General features: G+C 50.9%; 1 protein-coding gene across 1 annotated transcript; it reads right to left on the bottom strand.

Annotated features, from left to right (window-relative positions):
* Window positions 1–4385: 4385 nt before the first annotated feature.
* On the bottom strand, window positions 4386–15082 carry LOC124648904 (mitochondrial zinc maintenance protein 1, mitochondrial-like). The gene is made up of 2 exons (XM_047188588.1): window positions 14799–15082; window positions 4386–4710 (listed from the first exon to the last, which is right to left on the bottom strand). Exons 1-2 carry the CDS (start codon window positions 15043–15045, stop codon window positions 4634–4636), a joined length of 324 nt encoding a protein of 107 aa, XP_047044544.1. The 5' UTR covers window positions 15046–15082; the 3' UTR covers window positions 4386–4633.
* Window positions 15083–16251: the final 1169 nt, after the last annotated feature.

The following is a 16251-nucleotide window of genomic DNA, read 5'->3' as shown; positions in this document are numbered from 1 at the left end:
CCGTCTTGGCCCCGATCTTGGCGGCATGCGAAGGAGCCAAGCACGGCGTAAAGAATTATTGGCTTGTGCCTTTTGCACCGTACAAAACCTCGCGGAGGGTCCGGTAACCCCAACAACAACCTGGCCATGTTGTACGTACGTAGACACCCTCCATTTCGCACACTGTCGAGATCTTCCAAGACTCATGTAAGAGAAAAAAAAAAGGTCTTCCAAGACTGGCAAACTTTGGAACATTACTTATTGCCGTCGCAATATGGTGTATCCGGTTTGGATTAACTAGTGGTAATATTGCGTATAGACAAATGGGTTTTCAACTTCCCTAAATTCAAGAGATACTAATAAGCGTGCACGTACAACACACGTCTCATAAACAAACCAATGCATTTTACGTACAAATCAAACTGGATCAATCCGAAAACTGGAAGAAGATTAACGGTATGCTCTCTATATTGATTTGTGAGTGAGTGCCATGTATCTTACTCTATCTTAAAAGAAAAACTAAAGAGACGGGAGGGGAACAATCCCTTGGCTTATTTTTAGAGAAGATTTCGTGAGTTGATTTGTGAGTGAGTGCCATGTATCTTAAGTCTATCTTAGAAATAATAAGGAGACCGAAGGGAAGAATCCTTCGGCTAATTTCATCGAAGATTTCGTAAGCACGTCTTGATATTGAGAGCATGGAGGCTCAGACCCAGGAGGAGGCAGGCTACTTAATTATCAGCTCGTGACTACCATTCCTGCTATGCCACGGGTCTCATCTTAAGTCTATCTTGAAAATAACAATTGCAAGCTAAACACACTCCTCGATCTCCAACAAACCAAGCTAAACCTTGAAAAATACATTTTGTCAAAATTAAGTAAATAGTTCTCACCTGATTATGCACTGCACACTTTGAATCTAGAAAGGTGCACAGTTTCATTTTGTAAGGAGGAGAAAACATGTCGCTCTGGTTGTGTTTGACAAGTGTGAAAAACATTGACGGTACAATTCATACCAAGAACATATCATCCACCGAAACATGACTTGCAACGTTATAACAATGGATGTCAAAGCTCTAACTTGAAAATGCTTAGAAAAATAACAAGGCCCTTGATATGGTGGATGAGTTTTCTTCCTTTTGTGCAACACATGGAGAATCCAGACCTACTTATAAAGGTGTCTACACGACTAGAGGACACTGCGAGGGATTTTTTATCCAACATGGATGACAACGTGGTTTGCGTATTGCTCCTCCATCTTCATATGCTTTACAGTTTCTCCATGATTTGTTGTATTTCGCCTTTTTTTTTCTCTTTTGTTGGACTTGTTGCGGCTATCATGGGCAAATGCAGTAGGGTGGCCCACCCTAAATTTTTTGGAAAAAATGATTTTATCTTCTACGGCTAAGATCTCTAGCACACTGAAGATGCAACATCACACTTGGCTAGCGCAAAATTTTCTTTTATATGTGTCACCCTCTATTTTATCACATGGGGGGGTCCACAAGGTGGTTAGGGTGGTCCAACCACCCTGGGATTTCAGATTGGCCCATATACCATATAGCCATCTGGCCCATCTATCAAAAAAAAAAAGTTTGACTCAAGAGCTTAGGCTATGTCCTCGTCCGCCTCATCGTTCCGCTGTCTGGTCTCGCGATGTCATCGATGTCGACGATTGTGTCTCCTTTTCGGAGCGCAAATAAGAAGGTTTCTCTTTCATCTCCTTCCCCTGCGGCCAGTCCCATGCCCTGTGGTGGATGTGATGGAAGAGAAAATTCAAGATGTGATGGTAGAAGAAGAAGATATAATTGAGACTTTCATGGCCATGATAAGGCGTAGGCTCCATTAAAAGTAGTCTTCTCTTTGATTGTTTAAAGGTATGTAGGCTCATTTTATGTAAAATTCAAACTGAATTGTGAACTATTATATATTTGTAAGGCCATAGTGTTAATGTTAAATTATATGCTAGTATGTTGATATTGACCTATTTGAGTTTGCAAAAAAAGAATTGAAGGTGGACCACCCTTCTTTAGAATCCTAGATCCGCCAGTGCCGCTGCTGGTGGTTGTGTACATCTTAGTCATACAGAGGCTAGATGAAATAATTAAACCTTTCTAAATAATAAAGCTCTCTTTATCGAAAAAATATACTTCCTATCATGGTCCTGAAAGTAGCGATAGCGGGGATTTTTCTAAATTGGAATTGCGCCATGGTTTCTGGAAGAACGCAGCCAGGTAAGGTGTGGTACATTCTCTGGAAAAAAGAACACGATCTGCCGCTACGTACGTACACACAAGACGGAGGTAGAGGATCAGTGCGCCCGGCATTCACGAGCTTCTCCCAGACCCAACAGCAACAAAATGCCAGACGAGTTCGATTAGTTGCGCGGCACAAGGCTCCAAGGATCCATCACAAGACGATTCCCTCGCCCAGGGCGTAACAGTGCAACACACGTTCGCAGATTCACCTATCGACAGCAGCGATGGATGAAGGGGGCAAGTGCCAAGAGGTGAACTGTTAGTACCAACAACTGGTCTACCACTAGAGCGACGACGCAGACATTGCTTCTGCTTGCCTGCTCCCAGAAGCAACCCGGCCGGTACACACGTTGCAATCCCCTGCACAAGCATCAATCACCTCGCCGGCTCGCCCATGGCGATAGAGTTCACGGTTCCATCTCGTGGCCGCATGGCGATTTCAAGCTCTGAAGAAAATCTGCCACATTGCACCGCATGCATGCATTCAGAACCTGCGCTGGTTCGCTGCGATCTGCAGAGTAAATGGGAGCTCTGAAAAATTGAGCGGCGGCTCTGAGTTCTCGGCGATCTCACAAGGAATTTATGCGGCCCAGACGACATTGCCGTAAGTGCGAGGAGCAAATCGCGGGTGAACTGGTTGTTGGTGCGAGACTAGGCGCGCTCGATAGCCCTACCCGTGACGCATAGGCGTTAGGGAAGCGTTTGTCCGACGCGGTGAAGAGGGCCAGACAGCGATGGAACTAGTAGCAGACGGCATCAATTATCGTCACGGAGCCTCATCCGAGTAGCAACGAAGAGTATAGCACGGGGAGTGCGCAGTGGAGACCAAGAGGATGATGGCAGCCCGGCGAGATGCCACACCTTCCATTCCATGCCCAGGTAGAAACAAAGCTGGGCCATGCTATTCCTCTGCGGATTTGTTTGTTTTCTCAGAAAAGGTTCAAAGGTAAGTTCCATGGTTGCAAGCGATGACTTTTCTCCAAAGCGTTCGAAGATGCCATTCAAACACTGGATTGTGATCACTGACCCCTCCAGGTCGGCAATGATAGAAGTTCCACACTGAAAAAACTAATGCTCCCTCCGATCAATAAAGTGTCGGGTGATTTAGTACACTTATTATGGATAGGAGGGAGTACTCAAAAAAACGAGACCGAAAACAACCAATTCAATACAGATCAATTTAAATGTAAATTATTGCTTGAAACTTCCAAAAAAAAAAAATGCATCACTGAGAACTGAAGGAATGCATTTCTGCCCAAACCCTTGCTAAAATGACTTAGGGCAGATAAAGGCCAATTGCACAACAACCTAACCAGACAACCGAGCAATACATCCTCGACAGTGCTTATTAGGTACAACAGCAATCCACAATACAAAACTCGGGAGATCTAATCTAAGGTACATAACAAACCATAGCCACGAGAAGACAAATCCCAGGTGCCCACGGGCATGTCCTTTGCATGCCTGCTCTCCATCATTTCAATGTTTCAAAATCAAACAAACGTACCATCACAGATCTCAAGTCTAGGCTCGAATGGATCAGGATATGAAACAATGATGAAAAATAACACCAGAACAGACTAAACCGGCAATCCCCCAAAATAAGTCTACATTACTTCATCATGGAAAAGCTTTATGGTTCCAGAGACTTGCCTGGATAACGTGACTTAGCGCCACTATACATTGTTCTCAAGACAGAGTATGCATATATGGGCACGGAGGCTCGGACCTCATCCTGTCATCCAAGTACTAGCAGCGACAAGCATATAGCACGCTTATTTTTTCAGAAAAGGTTCAAATGTGAGTTCCATGGTTGCAAGCAACGACTTCTCTCCAAGCATTTGAAAATGCCATTCAAACAGTGTAATAACTGGAATGTGATCACTGCCCCTCAACAGCCCGCAATACGCAATACAGAATTCAGGATATCTAAGGTACATAACAAACCATAGCTATGAGAAGACAAATCCCTGGTGCCCACAGGTGTTCCATCATTTCAAAGTTTTCGAATCAAACATACGTACTATCACAGATCTCAAGTCTCACCTCGAATATGGAACAGGATATTGAAACAATGATGAAAAATGACAGCAGAACAGCCTAAACCGGTATTCCTCCAAAAGAAAAGGAAAAAGTCCACATCATTCATTAAGGAAAAAAAGCTTCATGGTTCCAGTGGCTTGCCTGGATAACGTAACGTGACGCAGAAATAGTTCTCAAAACAGAGTAGGCAAATGTGTTGACTTGCACGTAAAAAAGAATACAAGTGCTGTAACTATTCTGTTGACCACTAATATGATAAGACTGATGACAGGAACTGGTCTTATTAACTATAACCTAGACATGGTGAGTCTCTGTTGTGACGCTGGTACAGCAGACGCTACAAAACTCCTCCCCTATTTCAACTGAGAAAGGATCTCCTCGGAAGGAATCTCAAGTGTAGCTCCAGCATGTGCCTTCTCAGGTTTCACAACTGCAACACAAAGTAAATTGTCAGAAAACCAACCAACATAACCAGTTTGTGATGTCATTAAACAAACAAGCATGAAAGTCTTGATAAACATCAAACACTTGCAACCTTTTGTAATGACTTAATGCCATTATACCACATACAACAACAGAACAAGGTTCTAAAGCTTGATAAAGTGTAAAGTTGCTATAATTTAGTTCATAACTCGGAAGAATTCAAAATCAATTGGTGGAAAACTGTTGCCCTGGGCTGAGAAGCTGTCAGCTATGTGATTCCCCACACAGGCCAATATTACAATAATACCCCACATAAGGAAGTCACAAGCAAGGCACTAGTAAAGCCAATACATGTCTGGAAAGACCAATTTTCCATCATTAGCAACCTGCACAGCCGTGGTGGTTGGCATAATGTGTAACCTGGACCACTCGCAACCAGATACAACGAGCAGTACTGATGTATTGCTAAAAACAAAATCAGGCCAGGGAATACTATGACATTGTAATCCAGCCTACTGGTCATAACCATGGAACACCGTCCCAATAATTACAAAACTACAAATATAACAGATATATAGTTTGACGGACTAATGCTACACCAAAAACCTCAATCTGTTTTTACCCTGAGCCTGGTCATCCTATTTTGGGCCAGCAATAAAAGGCTACTACTGAAAGAAGAAAGATTTGACTTCTCATCTTCAATCTTATTACAATATGACCTTCAGCTTCGAATTCAATAATTCCATTCCAGCAAAAAGATATACAGTAACAGCGCTTGCTATTGATCAGCTTTTAACTTGATATTTATGTACACCATCAAATAAATCGTAGACTCATTTTACATTACAGCCATAAAATGATTCTCTTTCACTCACTGTGTCTGCTGTATAAGCTGCAATGTCTTTTTTATACTTCAGAGGATAGAAACCTTGATACAATTGTGCTAAAGCTCAAGCACATACTCGAATCATAGTGGACTGAAAAAGGGGACAACACTACTTGATTAAGTTTTTTGAGAATACTACTGGATTAATTTTTACAGGGAACAAATTGCTGGCTGGCTGCAAAGATGAAAAATATATTAATCGAGTTTTTGCTTGTGTAGGCAACTGGTTTCACTATCTCACCCATACAATGTGCCATGAAATCTGTGCATACTCTCTCACAACACATTTACTTGTTTTTTGCGGGAAAAACACATTTACTGACTGCGGATTCCCCTAATAAAAGAGAGCTGTGGATAGGTCTCAAGGTAGAAGAAGGTAAATTCTATGGGTGAGATAGTGGAAGCACTCCCTGACACATAAACGCAGAAATGTTTTTTTCTAAGGAACATTTCAACTATTAAGAGGATTACATTAAGCAAAGTATTATACTCCCTCTGATCCAAAAAAAATGTCGAATTGGTCGTTTTGCTTAAACCCCCTCGTCTTTTAGCTCGACTTAACCCGCACTCCAGCTAGCTGCCACACGCATGCGTCTGGAAAAAAGCGTCAGCCCTTTGCATGTGCGTGCCTGATGACTAGCTTAGCTAGATCCCGCATGCCGTACTTAACTCTCTTGTATGCCTGTAATAATTATTTGGATTTGGAAGGTTTTAACTGCAAAACGAATCTGCATTAGCCTCCCGACACATATTTCGGATCGGAGGGAGTACAAAATTCCATGACACCTGGAACTTTTGCTAAAATAGTTAATGAACTATTTGAGTATCAAACAGAAGACAAATAACCTACAAACAGAAATTAGGTAGAGAGAGTTACATATATATTTCAAATGTTAAGATTAGAAGTCACTTGGAACTTTTCACAAAGTGAAAACATTTGTGCATTTTTTGTTCATCAGTAACTTTGTGAACACTGCACAGTGGAGATCGTCTCCTCACTTAGGGCCAATGGTTGGGAGCTTTATGTGCTTAAAGAGTGATACTAACCAATAACCTAGAAACACGAATTAGGTAGAGAAATCCACGTACTCGATACAATAAACATAATTTAACAAAGGCATGCAGTTATAAGATGGCATAACACTAAATCAGCTAAAAAAAATTAAGCAAATAGAACAAGGATTTCATTGCCTTAGTGTCCTGTAAATGTGCAAATTGAGCATTACTGATGACCTAAACAAGAACTAAATCACTGGAACAGATCAATGGGAAGTGTACACACTCTTCCAGCAACATCAGCTGTCATAGCCTCATGGAGCTGGTAGAGACTAGGGTTCTACCGGGTCTAGGGCGGAGATTGTAAGGGTGGAAGTGAGGGCGGAGAGGTTGGAGAGCTCGGCGCCGGCGGCTGGGCGCCGTCGCGGAGGAAGGAGGCGGCGGCTAGGGTTGTTGCGGCGGGGGCACGGGGTCTCCGTCTCCCTTCGGGAGACGAGACAGTATTGATACTGAATATTGTCTGATTAATCTCGAAGGGATACAAGTGTTTATATAGTAGGACGGCCTCCTCTAAACCCTAATTTACTTGGGCTAAGCCCCTAATTTACTTGGGCTAAGCCCATAACTAGCCACTAGTGGGCTTCCTGCGTATATAGGTCAAACCGACCATAACATCTCTCCCCGCCTTCTCAAACAGCTCGTCCTCGAGCTGGACTTCGGAAGCTGCTGGCGGAGATCTTCAAGCTTCTCCCAAGTCGCCTCGTCCTCCGGCGGAGCTCGTCCAATGCACCAAGACGTGCCAAACACCACGGCGCTCGCCGGGCCTTCAACACGCGAGCCACGCTCGCCGGGGCAGGCTCGAGACGCCCATCCGGAGTAGGTGGAAGAGCTGGTGGTGCAGAAGGAGGGTCGCCCGGTAGGCCTTCGGGAGACCGACGTTGAAGACGTCGTGGAGGCGCGAGCCCGCGAGCAACTCGAGGCGGTAGGCGAGCTTGCCGATGCGCTCCCGGCACACGGAAAGGACCGGCGTAACGAGGGCCCAACTTGCGCCGGGAGCGCGGGTCCAGGGACCGGGTCGTCCGGTGAAGAAGGCGGAGCCGGACCCGGTCGTCCACCGCAAACTCCGCCTCGCGATGATGAGCATCATAGTACTTCCTAGCCGGCTGCCGAGCCCGAAGAAGTCGGCGGCGCGCCTCGGCCCGATATCTCGTCGCGGGTACGCGAGCAGGTCATCCGCCGTGTCGGTACGGGCCGTGCCGGACGCATAGGGAAGCATCGCCGGTGGTGGCCTCCCGTAGACCACCTCAAAGGGAGTAGTGTGCAGCGCGGAGTGGTAGGACGTGTTGTAGCAGATACTCGGCCCACGCCGACCGGTCCGCCCAAGCTCGTGGACGATCCCCGGTGATGCGGCGCGGTACATGGCGATGATCTTGTTGACGACCTCGGACCGGCCGTCCGTCCGAGGATGAAACGCCGTGCTCATGCGGAGCTTCACGCCTGCCAACCCAAAGAGGTCCCGCCGAGACGTGACCCGTGAACACGGGATCACGATCACTGACGATGGAGGACGGAAACCCATGGAGGCGAACGATGCCGTCGAAGAAGGCGCGTGCCACGGACGCCGCCGTATAGGGATGGCCGAGGGCGATGAAGTGCGCGTACTTGGAGAAACGGTCGACCACCGTGAGGATGACGGACTTGCCGCCAACCTGCGGCAGCCCTCGATGAAGTCCATGGAGATGTCCGCCCACACTGGGACGGCACGTCCGAGCGGTTGCGGTAAGCCCGCCGGACGGAGCGTTTCCGTCTTGTTCCGTTGGCATGTGACACACGCTCGCACCCGGTCTCGCACCGGGACGCCATCCCCGGAATGTAAAAATCGGCGCGGAGACGGTGCAGGGTCTTCTGGACGCCCTCGTGACCTGCGGAATGCGCCAAGGACAAGGCCTGGTGGCGCAGGTCTCCATGATCCGGCACAAAGATGCGGCGCCCATGGAGGAGTAGTCCCTCGTCCAGGCGCTGGCGCAGCTGCTGCGCATCCGCGGCCTCGGTAGTAGCGCGGCGAACCTCGTCGATGAAGGCGAAAGATGGCCCGGAGTGGATGCAGAGGGCCGCACCGACCGTGGGCGCGTCCGCGACGTCGTCGATGTCGCGGCGGGACGAGGCGTCGGCGGCTGTGTTGAGGCGGCCGGGCGGTACTCGACGGTGAAGTCGAGCCGAAGAGCTTGCCGATCCACCGATGCTGCGCAGCCGTGGAGAGGCGCCGATCCGAGCAAGAACTTCGAGTCGTAGTGGTCCGTGCGCACACGGAATGTCCGGCCCCAAAGATACGCCCGCCGGTGGCGCATCGCTCGGACCAGCCCGATCGGCTCGCGCTCATATGCGGCGAGCTTGTGGTGGCGCGCGGCGAAAGGGCGGGCGAAGAAAGCGAGTGGCCCTCGCCTTGGTGAAGGACGGCGCCGAAGCCGATCGCCGAGGCGTCGCGAGCCCACCACAAACGGCTCGTCGAAGTCCGGCATCCGAAGAACGGGGCCGTCGTGAGTGCCCGCCGCAGGGCGGCGAAGGCCGTGGCCGCCTCCTCGTCCCGGGAGAAAGCGTCGCGGCGGCGGGCGCGTGAGAGGCGCGGCGATGAGGCCGAAGTCTCGGATGTACCGCCGGTAGTATCCCGCGAGGCCCAAAAATCCGCGAAGAGCTCGCGGCGGCGCAGGGCGTCGGCCGGGCGGCGACGGCGGCGACCTTGTCCGCGTCCATCGCGACTCCGTCGGCGGAGATGACGTGGCCCAAGTACGCGACGGAGGTCGTGCCAAACGAGCACTTCGAGCGCTTGAGATGAAGACGATGCGCTCGAAGCTCGTTGAAGATGATGGCCACGTCGTCGCAGGTGCTCCGCCCGGGATGCGTCGTAGATCAAAATATCATCAAAGAAAACAAGCACAAAGCGTCGTAAGTAGGGGCTGAGCACGTCGTTCATCGGGGCACGGAAGGTCGCCGGCACGTTGGAGAGGCCGAACGGCATCACCAAAAACTCGTAGTGGCCATGGTGAGTGCGGAACGCCGTCTTGGCGATGTCGTCCGGGTGCATGCGCACCGATGATAGCCCGAGCGCAAGTCGAGCTTGGCGAAGAAGCGCGCGCCATGCGGCTCATCCGGGAGCTCATCCACGACGGGGATGGGGAACTTGTCCTTGGACGTGACGATGTTGAGGGCGCGAAAGTCGATGCGGAAGCGCCACGTGCCGTCGGTCTTGCGCACAAGGAGCACGGGGGCGCGAACGGCGACGTCGAAATCCGGATGATGCCTCGTGCTAGCATGACCGCCACCGGCGCTCGAGCTCGTCCTTCAGCGGTCGGGGAGTGCCGGTACGGCCGCACGGCGACGGGCGCCGTGTTCGGCGGCGGGTGTATGCGGTGGTCACGGGGCCGCGAGGAGGGAGGCCCTGCGGCTCAAAGAAGAGGTCGCCGTGCTTCTGCTGCGGTAAGTCGGCCAGGAGCGGGTGCGCCTCGTCAAGCGCGGCGGCCATCGGGTGGAGCTGCGGGGATGCGCCGGTGCTGCCCAAGCCCGTCCGGTGAACACGGCGGCCGCCCTCGCGCCGGAAGATGAGGGACGGCACGTCGAGGTCCCAAAGGATGGGGCCTAAGGTGCTCGGGAAGTCGAGGCCGAGGATGAAGTCGTAGCAGCCCAAGTCGATGCCGACGCGGTCGATGGAGAATGGCTCGTCGCCTACGAGCACGGGAACTCGTCGCGCCACGCCCGGCACGTAAGACGGTCCCCGTTGGCGACGGTGACGCCGTACTTCTCCGATCCCGCCGGGCCGGGAGAGCGAGGCGGCGCATGGCGGTGTTGGATAGGAAGTTGTGCGTCGAGCCCGTGTCCACCGGCGCGGTGAGACGCTCCCATTGATCGTCACCGGGAGCGGCATCGTCTTTGCCGTCTTGATGCCCGCCATAGCATGAAGAGAGACGACGAAGGCGGACGCGTCGACCGGCGCGTAGGTCGTGACACCGGCCTCAGTGACGGTGGCGGCCGCGAGCTCGGCGGTGAGAGCCTCCACGTCGGCGTCATCGACGGTCTCCGAGTAGAAGAGGCGGGCGCACGTGTGGCCGGCGCGTGCCTCTCGTCGCGGTTGAAGCACGGCCCTTGGCGGCGCCGCTCGAGTTGCTCCGCGGCCGTCGGCCCGCTCGAAGGGGCGAGTCGGCGCGAGAGGAGCCCGCGGGAGCGGCGGCCGGCGCGGGCGCGGTGGGGCGGTGGGCGTCGGGGCGGGTCGGAGCGCGGGACGAGCGCCGCCACGTTGCGCGTAGACTCGCCGCATGGCGATGGCGCGCCGCTCGTAGGCCCGTCCGTAGTACATGGCCGTCTGCGCGGTCCGCGAGGCTCGCGCATCTCGACGTCGACGCGGATGTAGTCGGGGAGGCCGCCGACGAAGAGAACGGCGCGGCTAGCCGCGCCGAGACGCCGGGGGCATGGCACGCGAGCGCCCGAAAACGGTCGGCGAAGTCCTGGACCGTGGTGGTGAAGGCGAGGCGTCCCGGCTCGGCGAGGCGGCTTCCGCGTAGGGTCGGCCCAAACCGGCCGGAGGCACGAGGTCGCGGAAGCGCTCCCGGGACGGCATCCCGCCCTCGTCCTGCTCGAGGGCGTAGTACCAAGTCCGCGCGGTGCCCCGTAGGTGATAGGAGGCGATCCACGTGCGGTCGGCGCGGCGTCCGCTGCCCCCGAAAGAACCGCTCACACCGGTTCGGCCGGTTCGGGGGATCGGTGGCGCCGTCGTAGGTGGCGAACTCCGGCTTGGTGAGCGGGGCGGCTGCCGTGCCGAGGCGGGACCTCGGGGAGCCCTCCGGCGGCCCGGGTTGAAGGACGTGCTCGCGGCGAAGGGGCCGCAAACCCGCCGGGACCGCCAAGGGGTGGGCGGGCTGCCGAGCCGTCGTCCGCGCCGCGGTCCCGAGTGTAGACGGGCGACGCGTCGATCCATGTGGGAATTGGCGAGGCGATGGCGGCCGCCACGCGGGGCGACCGTTGTTGGCGGCGGAGGCGGGCGGTGGGGGCGGCGGCGAAACGGCGGCCGGTGGGGGTGGGGCGGCGGCGGAACGGCGGCCGGTGGGGGCGGCGGCGGAACGGCGGCCGGCGGGGCGGCGGGTGTCGGCCGGCCTTGATCTCCGCGAGCTCGAAACGGATGGAGCGGAGAGCGCTCGGCGAGGTCCGCCAAAGTAGCGGGCGGAGGTCGAGGCCCGTGGCGGCGGCCTGGTCTCCGTTGGAGGCGGCGGCGGCTCCCTGCAGTGCGTGGGCGCCGGTCATGGCGGCGGCGGTGGCGGTGGTGGTGTTGGTGGCGGCGGCGGACGTGGCGGCGATGGGGTCGACGGGGGGGCTGTTGGAGCCCATGAGACCTAGGCAATCTGATACCAAAGTGGTAGAGACTAGGGTTCTACCGGGTCTAGGGCGGAGATTGTAAGGGCGGAAGTGAGGGCGGAGAGGTTGGAGAGCTCGGCGCCGGCGGCTGGGCGCCGTCGCGGAGGAAGGAGGCGGCGGCTAGGGTTGTTGCGGCGGGGGCACGGGGGTCTCCGTCTCCCTTCGAGGAGACGAGACGGTATTGATACCGAATATTGTCTGATTAATCTCGAAGGGATACAAGTGTTTATATAGGAGGACGGCCTCCTCTAAACCCTAATTTACTTGGGCTAAGCCCCTAATTTACTTGGGCTAAGCCCATAACTAGCCACTAGTGGGCTTCCTGCGTATATAGGTCAAACCGACCATAACAGGAGCACTTGTTCTTGCACCATATCTGCTCCTAATGTGGTACTACAGGAAATTTTGCAACAACTAAGCTCAAGTCGTACAGGCTAATCCTTCATCACAGACTTCGACTAAGATGTTTCTGGGCTGGTTGAACTGTCATTCAAGTATTCCGCAGCAACTAAGCTCAAGTCTTACAGGCTAACCTTTCATCACAACAGACTTCAGTTAAGATGCTTCTGGGCTGGTTGAACTGCCATTAAATTATTCCGCAGCAACTAAGCTCAAGTCCTACAGGCCAACCCTTCATCACAGATTTCATTTAAGATGCTTCTAGGCTGGTTGAACTTCCATTAAATATTCCCCAGTTGTTTGGAATAATTAATCCATATATTCATTTCTTGATGACACTGTTAGAACTAAATTAATCCTTTCACTTAAATTAAACAAAAGAACCAGTGACATTAATCCATTCTGAAGGATTGTATTTTTTCTGGCAGGGTAAGACAGCAGCAGCAGCAACAGCAACAACAACAACAACAACAACAACAACTGGATAGCAAGTTGGGGTAGGCTAGAGGTGAAACACCCATAAGATCTCGTAACCAACTCATGGTTCTGGCACATGGATAGCAAGCTTCCACGCGGCTCTTTCCATGGCTAGTTCTTTGGTGATACTCCAGTCGTTCAGATCTCTCTTTACGGACTCCTCCCATGTCAAGTTTGGTCTACCTGTCCTCTCTTGACATTATCAGCACGCTTTAGCCATCCACTATGCACCGGAGCTTCTGGAGGCCTGCGCTGAATATGCCCAAACCATCTTAGACGATGTTGGACAAGCTTCTCTGCAATCGGTGCTACCCCAACTCTATCTCGTATATCATCATTCCGGACTCGGTCCTTCCTCGTGTGGCCACACATTCATCTCAACATGCGCATCTCCACCACACCTAACTGTTGAACATGCCGCCTTTTAGTCGGCCAGCACTCAGCGCCATACAACATTGCGGGTCGAACCGCCGTCCTATAGAACTTGCCTTTTAGCTTTTGTGACACTCTCTTATCACAAAGAATGCCAGAAGCTTGGCACCACTTCATCCATCCGGCTTTGATCCGGTGGTTCACATCTTCATCAATATCCCCATCCTTGTGCAGGATTGACCCCAGGTATCGAAAGGTGTCCTTCTGAGGCACCACCTGCCCATCCAGGCTAACCTCCTCCTCCTCGTGCCTAGTAGTACTAAAACCGCACATCATGTACTCAGTTTTAGTTCTACTAAGTATAAAACCTTTCGATTCCAAGGTTTGTCTCCATAGTTCTAACTTCCTATTGACCCCGTTCGACTATCATCGATTAGGACCACATCATCCGTAAAGAGCATACACCATGGGTTAATCTATTTTGAAGGATTGTATTTCTTTTCTGGCAGGATAAGACAAATTAATCCATTTCGATGGATTATATTTCTTTTCTGGCAGGGTTAGACATATTAATCCACTTCGATGGGCACAGGCACAAATGGCCCTTAATGTTTTAGCTATAACATGTGTCACATTGGTATTCTGCTATCTAAGTATCAAACCATGCCAAGTCAGAAGCTTGATACTAAGGCCTAATGTTGAGTTCTTCAAGGCCTATAGTTTAGTTGACACGTTGATATTTTACCTAAAGTGCATCATAAGGTCAACCTCAAAATATGTTACACTGGTTTGCATAGAATCCCTTCTATCACACTAAAATTTCAGGTACGCAAGAACCAGTAAACAGAGCAGTTGAAAATGGCAGGCTCAACCTAGCCAGCCAAACCCCCTGTGATAGTATTCGATCAAGATCAGTTCCTAGACTTATACAGTATTATTTTTGTGAAATTCAGTTTCATGTAGCCTGGAAGATTCTGTTGCATCCGTTAATGATATGTCTAAAAAGAGTGCCATTACTATTAAGAGATCCTGAAGATCAAGTTCCAGCACGATACGAAAACTATTAAACTACTGTTTGCATCTAAATACCTTCAGTAGTATACTACGGATTTGCTACATTTCCAAGGTTTAAAATCATCAACAAATTTTCAACATCTCGAATTATACTATGTGTTTTACAAGACTAACTGTTGCCGTACTAGGGAATTGCTCCATGTGGAGTGGAGCGGAGCCGGTGCAATTTATCTGTTTTAGACTTTTAGTAATCCCAAATATTACAATAGCCGCTGTGTAACTGTCTGAAGAACTCCTAATTCATCAAGTAATGCAGTTATCACAGGTCTGCATCCACAGGCCCAATCAGCAAAAGCTCCTCCAGCTCCTCTGATCCTACGATCTTTAACTCCAAATTCGAGCCTGCTGAAAGCCCTCACTCGCATAGCGCAAAACAACGACTGCATCTAATATGAACACGCAACGAATTCTTTCATAACCCTAAGATCCCAAACAGAAAGCAAAGCATAACAATCCAAGCGGGCGGTGTCCGTTGGTATGGGTAATAGTACCGAAGGATCCGGAGGGTGCGCGCTGAGCCTGGACGATCATGTTGGTGATGAAGTGCGCGGCCTCGCGGGCGTCGGAGAGGGCGCGGACGGCGTCCTCGGATCCCGGGGCGAGGCTGCGGTGCTCCTCGAAGCGGCGCCGGATCTCCACCGCCGACTCGGTGAGCATCAGCTGGTCGCCTGTGAACGTCCGCCGCGCCGCCCGCAGCACCGCCCGGTACGCCGCCAGCCCCTCCGCCGCCGCCGCCATTTTTCCGAGGAGAAGAGGTGTGGCCCTGTGGTGCCGAAGTGGTGCAGGAGTCGGCGAGTGCTTTGACCATCCACGCCGACTAGTAACAACTTTATAAACTTGAATGGTTTAAACATAATGATTTTCACAAGATATATTTTCTCTTTTTTAGTAGTCCATAATTTCGTGAAACTTGACGAGCGCACATATACTATGAAAATGTACATGTAGAATTTTTTGTCGAAATTTTTCAACACTTTAAAATATGGTTTTTTGTAGAGGGAGCATACGTACCCGAGAGCTGAATTGAATTTCCGTAAAGATGTATACTAGTACTCCCTCCGTCTATAAATAGATGCCTAAGGTTTGTCCAAATTCGGATGTATCTAGACACTAAATAGCATCTAGATACATCTAAATTTAGATAAATTTTAGACATCTATTTATAGACAGAGGTAGTAGTACTTTCTCCATCCATTCTAAATAAGTGTGGCATATTTATTTAAAAAAGATGTATTTATACGTATTTTAGTTGTAGGGAGAGAGAGTACAGCATGTCTAAACATGGCCCCGTTTTCAAAATTAAACCTTTTTTTTTGAGAACACAGTACAACGCAGACGCTCACAAACACGCACGTACAAACACCCCTATGAACGCACGCACGCACACCCTACCCCTATGAGCACCTTCGAGGGACTGAGCCGACATATCTTGAGGTTGACGAAGACACCACTGGCGCCTCGCTGTTGACGGGCACGTCACCTACCACTGAAAGCATAGCGCCGATTAAATCCTGGAATAAATCCAGGTAAATGCAAACACCCATGTCAAGTCTAGGACTTGAACCTGGGTGGGCTGGTTCCACCACAAGGGACCTAACCACTAGAGCCAAGCTCTGTTTGCTTTCAAAATTAAACCTGGCCTATGTTAATTAGAGAATATCGGATACTACCAGATAATAGGTTAACTGAATCCATTTACACAAAAATGTTCATAAAAAGGGACCATAAGAATAATATACTACTTCCTTTGTTGAATAATCAGGAGAATGTCGGGTTTGTCAAATACTCCAACCAGACATTCGTAAACCTCTTTTCCAGAATTCTTTGTTTGTTTGTTCCTACAATGGAATCAAATAAACTATGGTCCATACAATACCATGTAGGATTGGAGAGACCTCTCGGTCCACATGGTTAGAAAAAACACATGAACGAGAAAAACACAAG

The sequence above is a fragment of the Lolium rigidum genome, chromosome 4 (genome assembly GCF_022539505.1).
Source record: "Lolium rigidum isolate FL_2022 chromosome 4, APGP_CSIRO_Lrig_0.1, whole genome shotgun sequence".
Taxonomy (NCBI): Eukaryota; Viridiplantae; Streptophyta; class Magnoliopsida; order Poales; family Poaceae; genus Lolium; species Lolium rigidum.
The sequence above is the reverse complement of the archived record's forward strand: the minus strand, read 5'-3'. Positions and strand labels throughout refer to the sequence as shown.

What these genes read in the sequence shown, in the direction of transcription:
- LOC124648904 (XM_047188588.1), bottom strand. Translation starts at nt 15,045, where the DNA reads ATGGCGGCGGCGGCGGAGGGGCTGGCGGCGTACCGGGCGGTGCTGCGG. An exon ending in CGCACCCTCCGGATCCTTCG is followed by an intron (nt 4,711 to 14,798) that starts GTACTATTACCC and finishes TTTGTGTTGCAG; the next exon opens with TTGTGAAACCTGAGAAGGCA.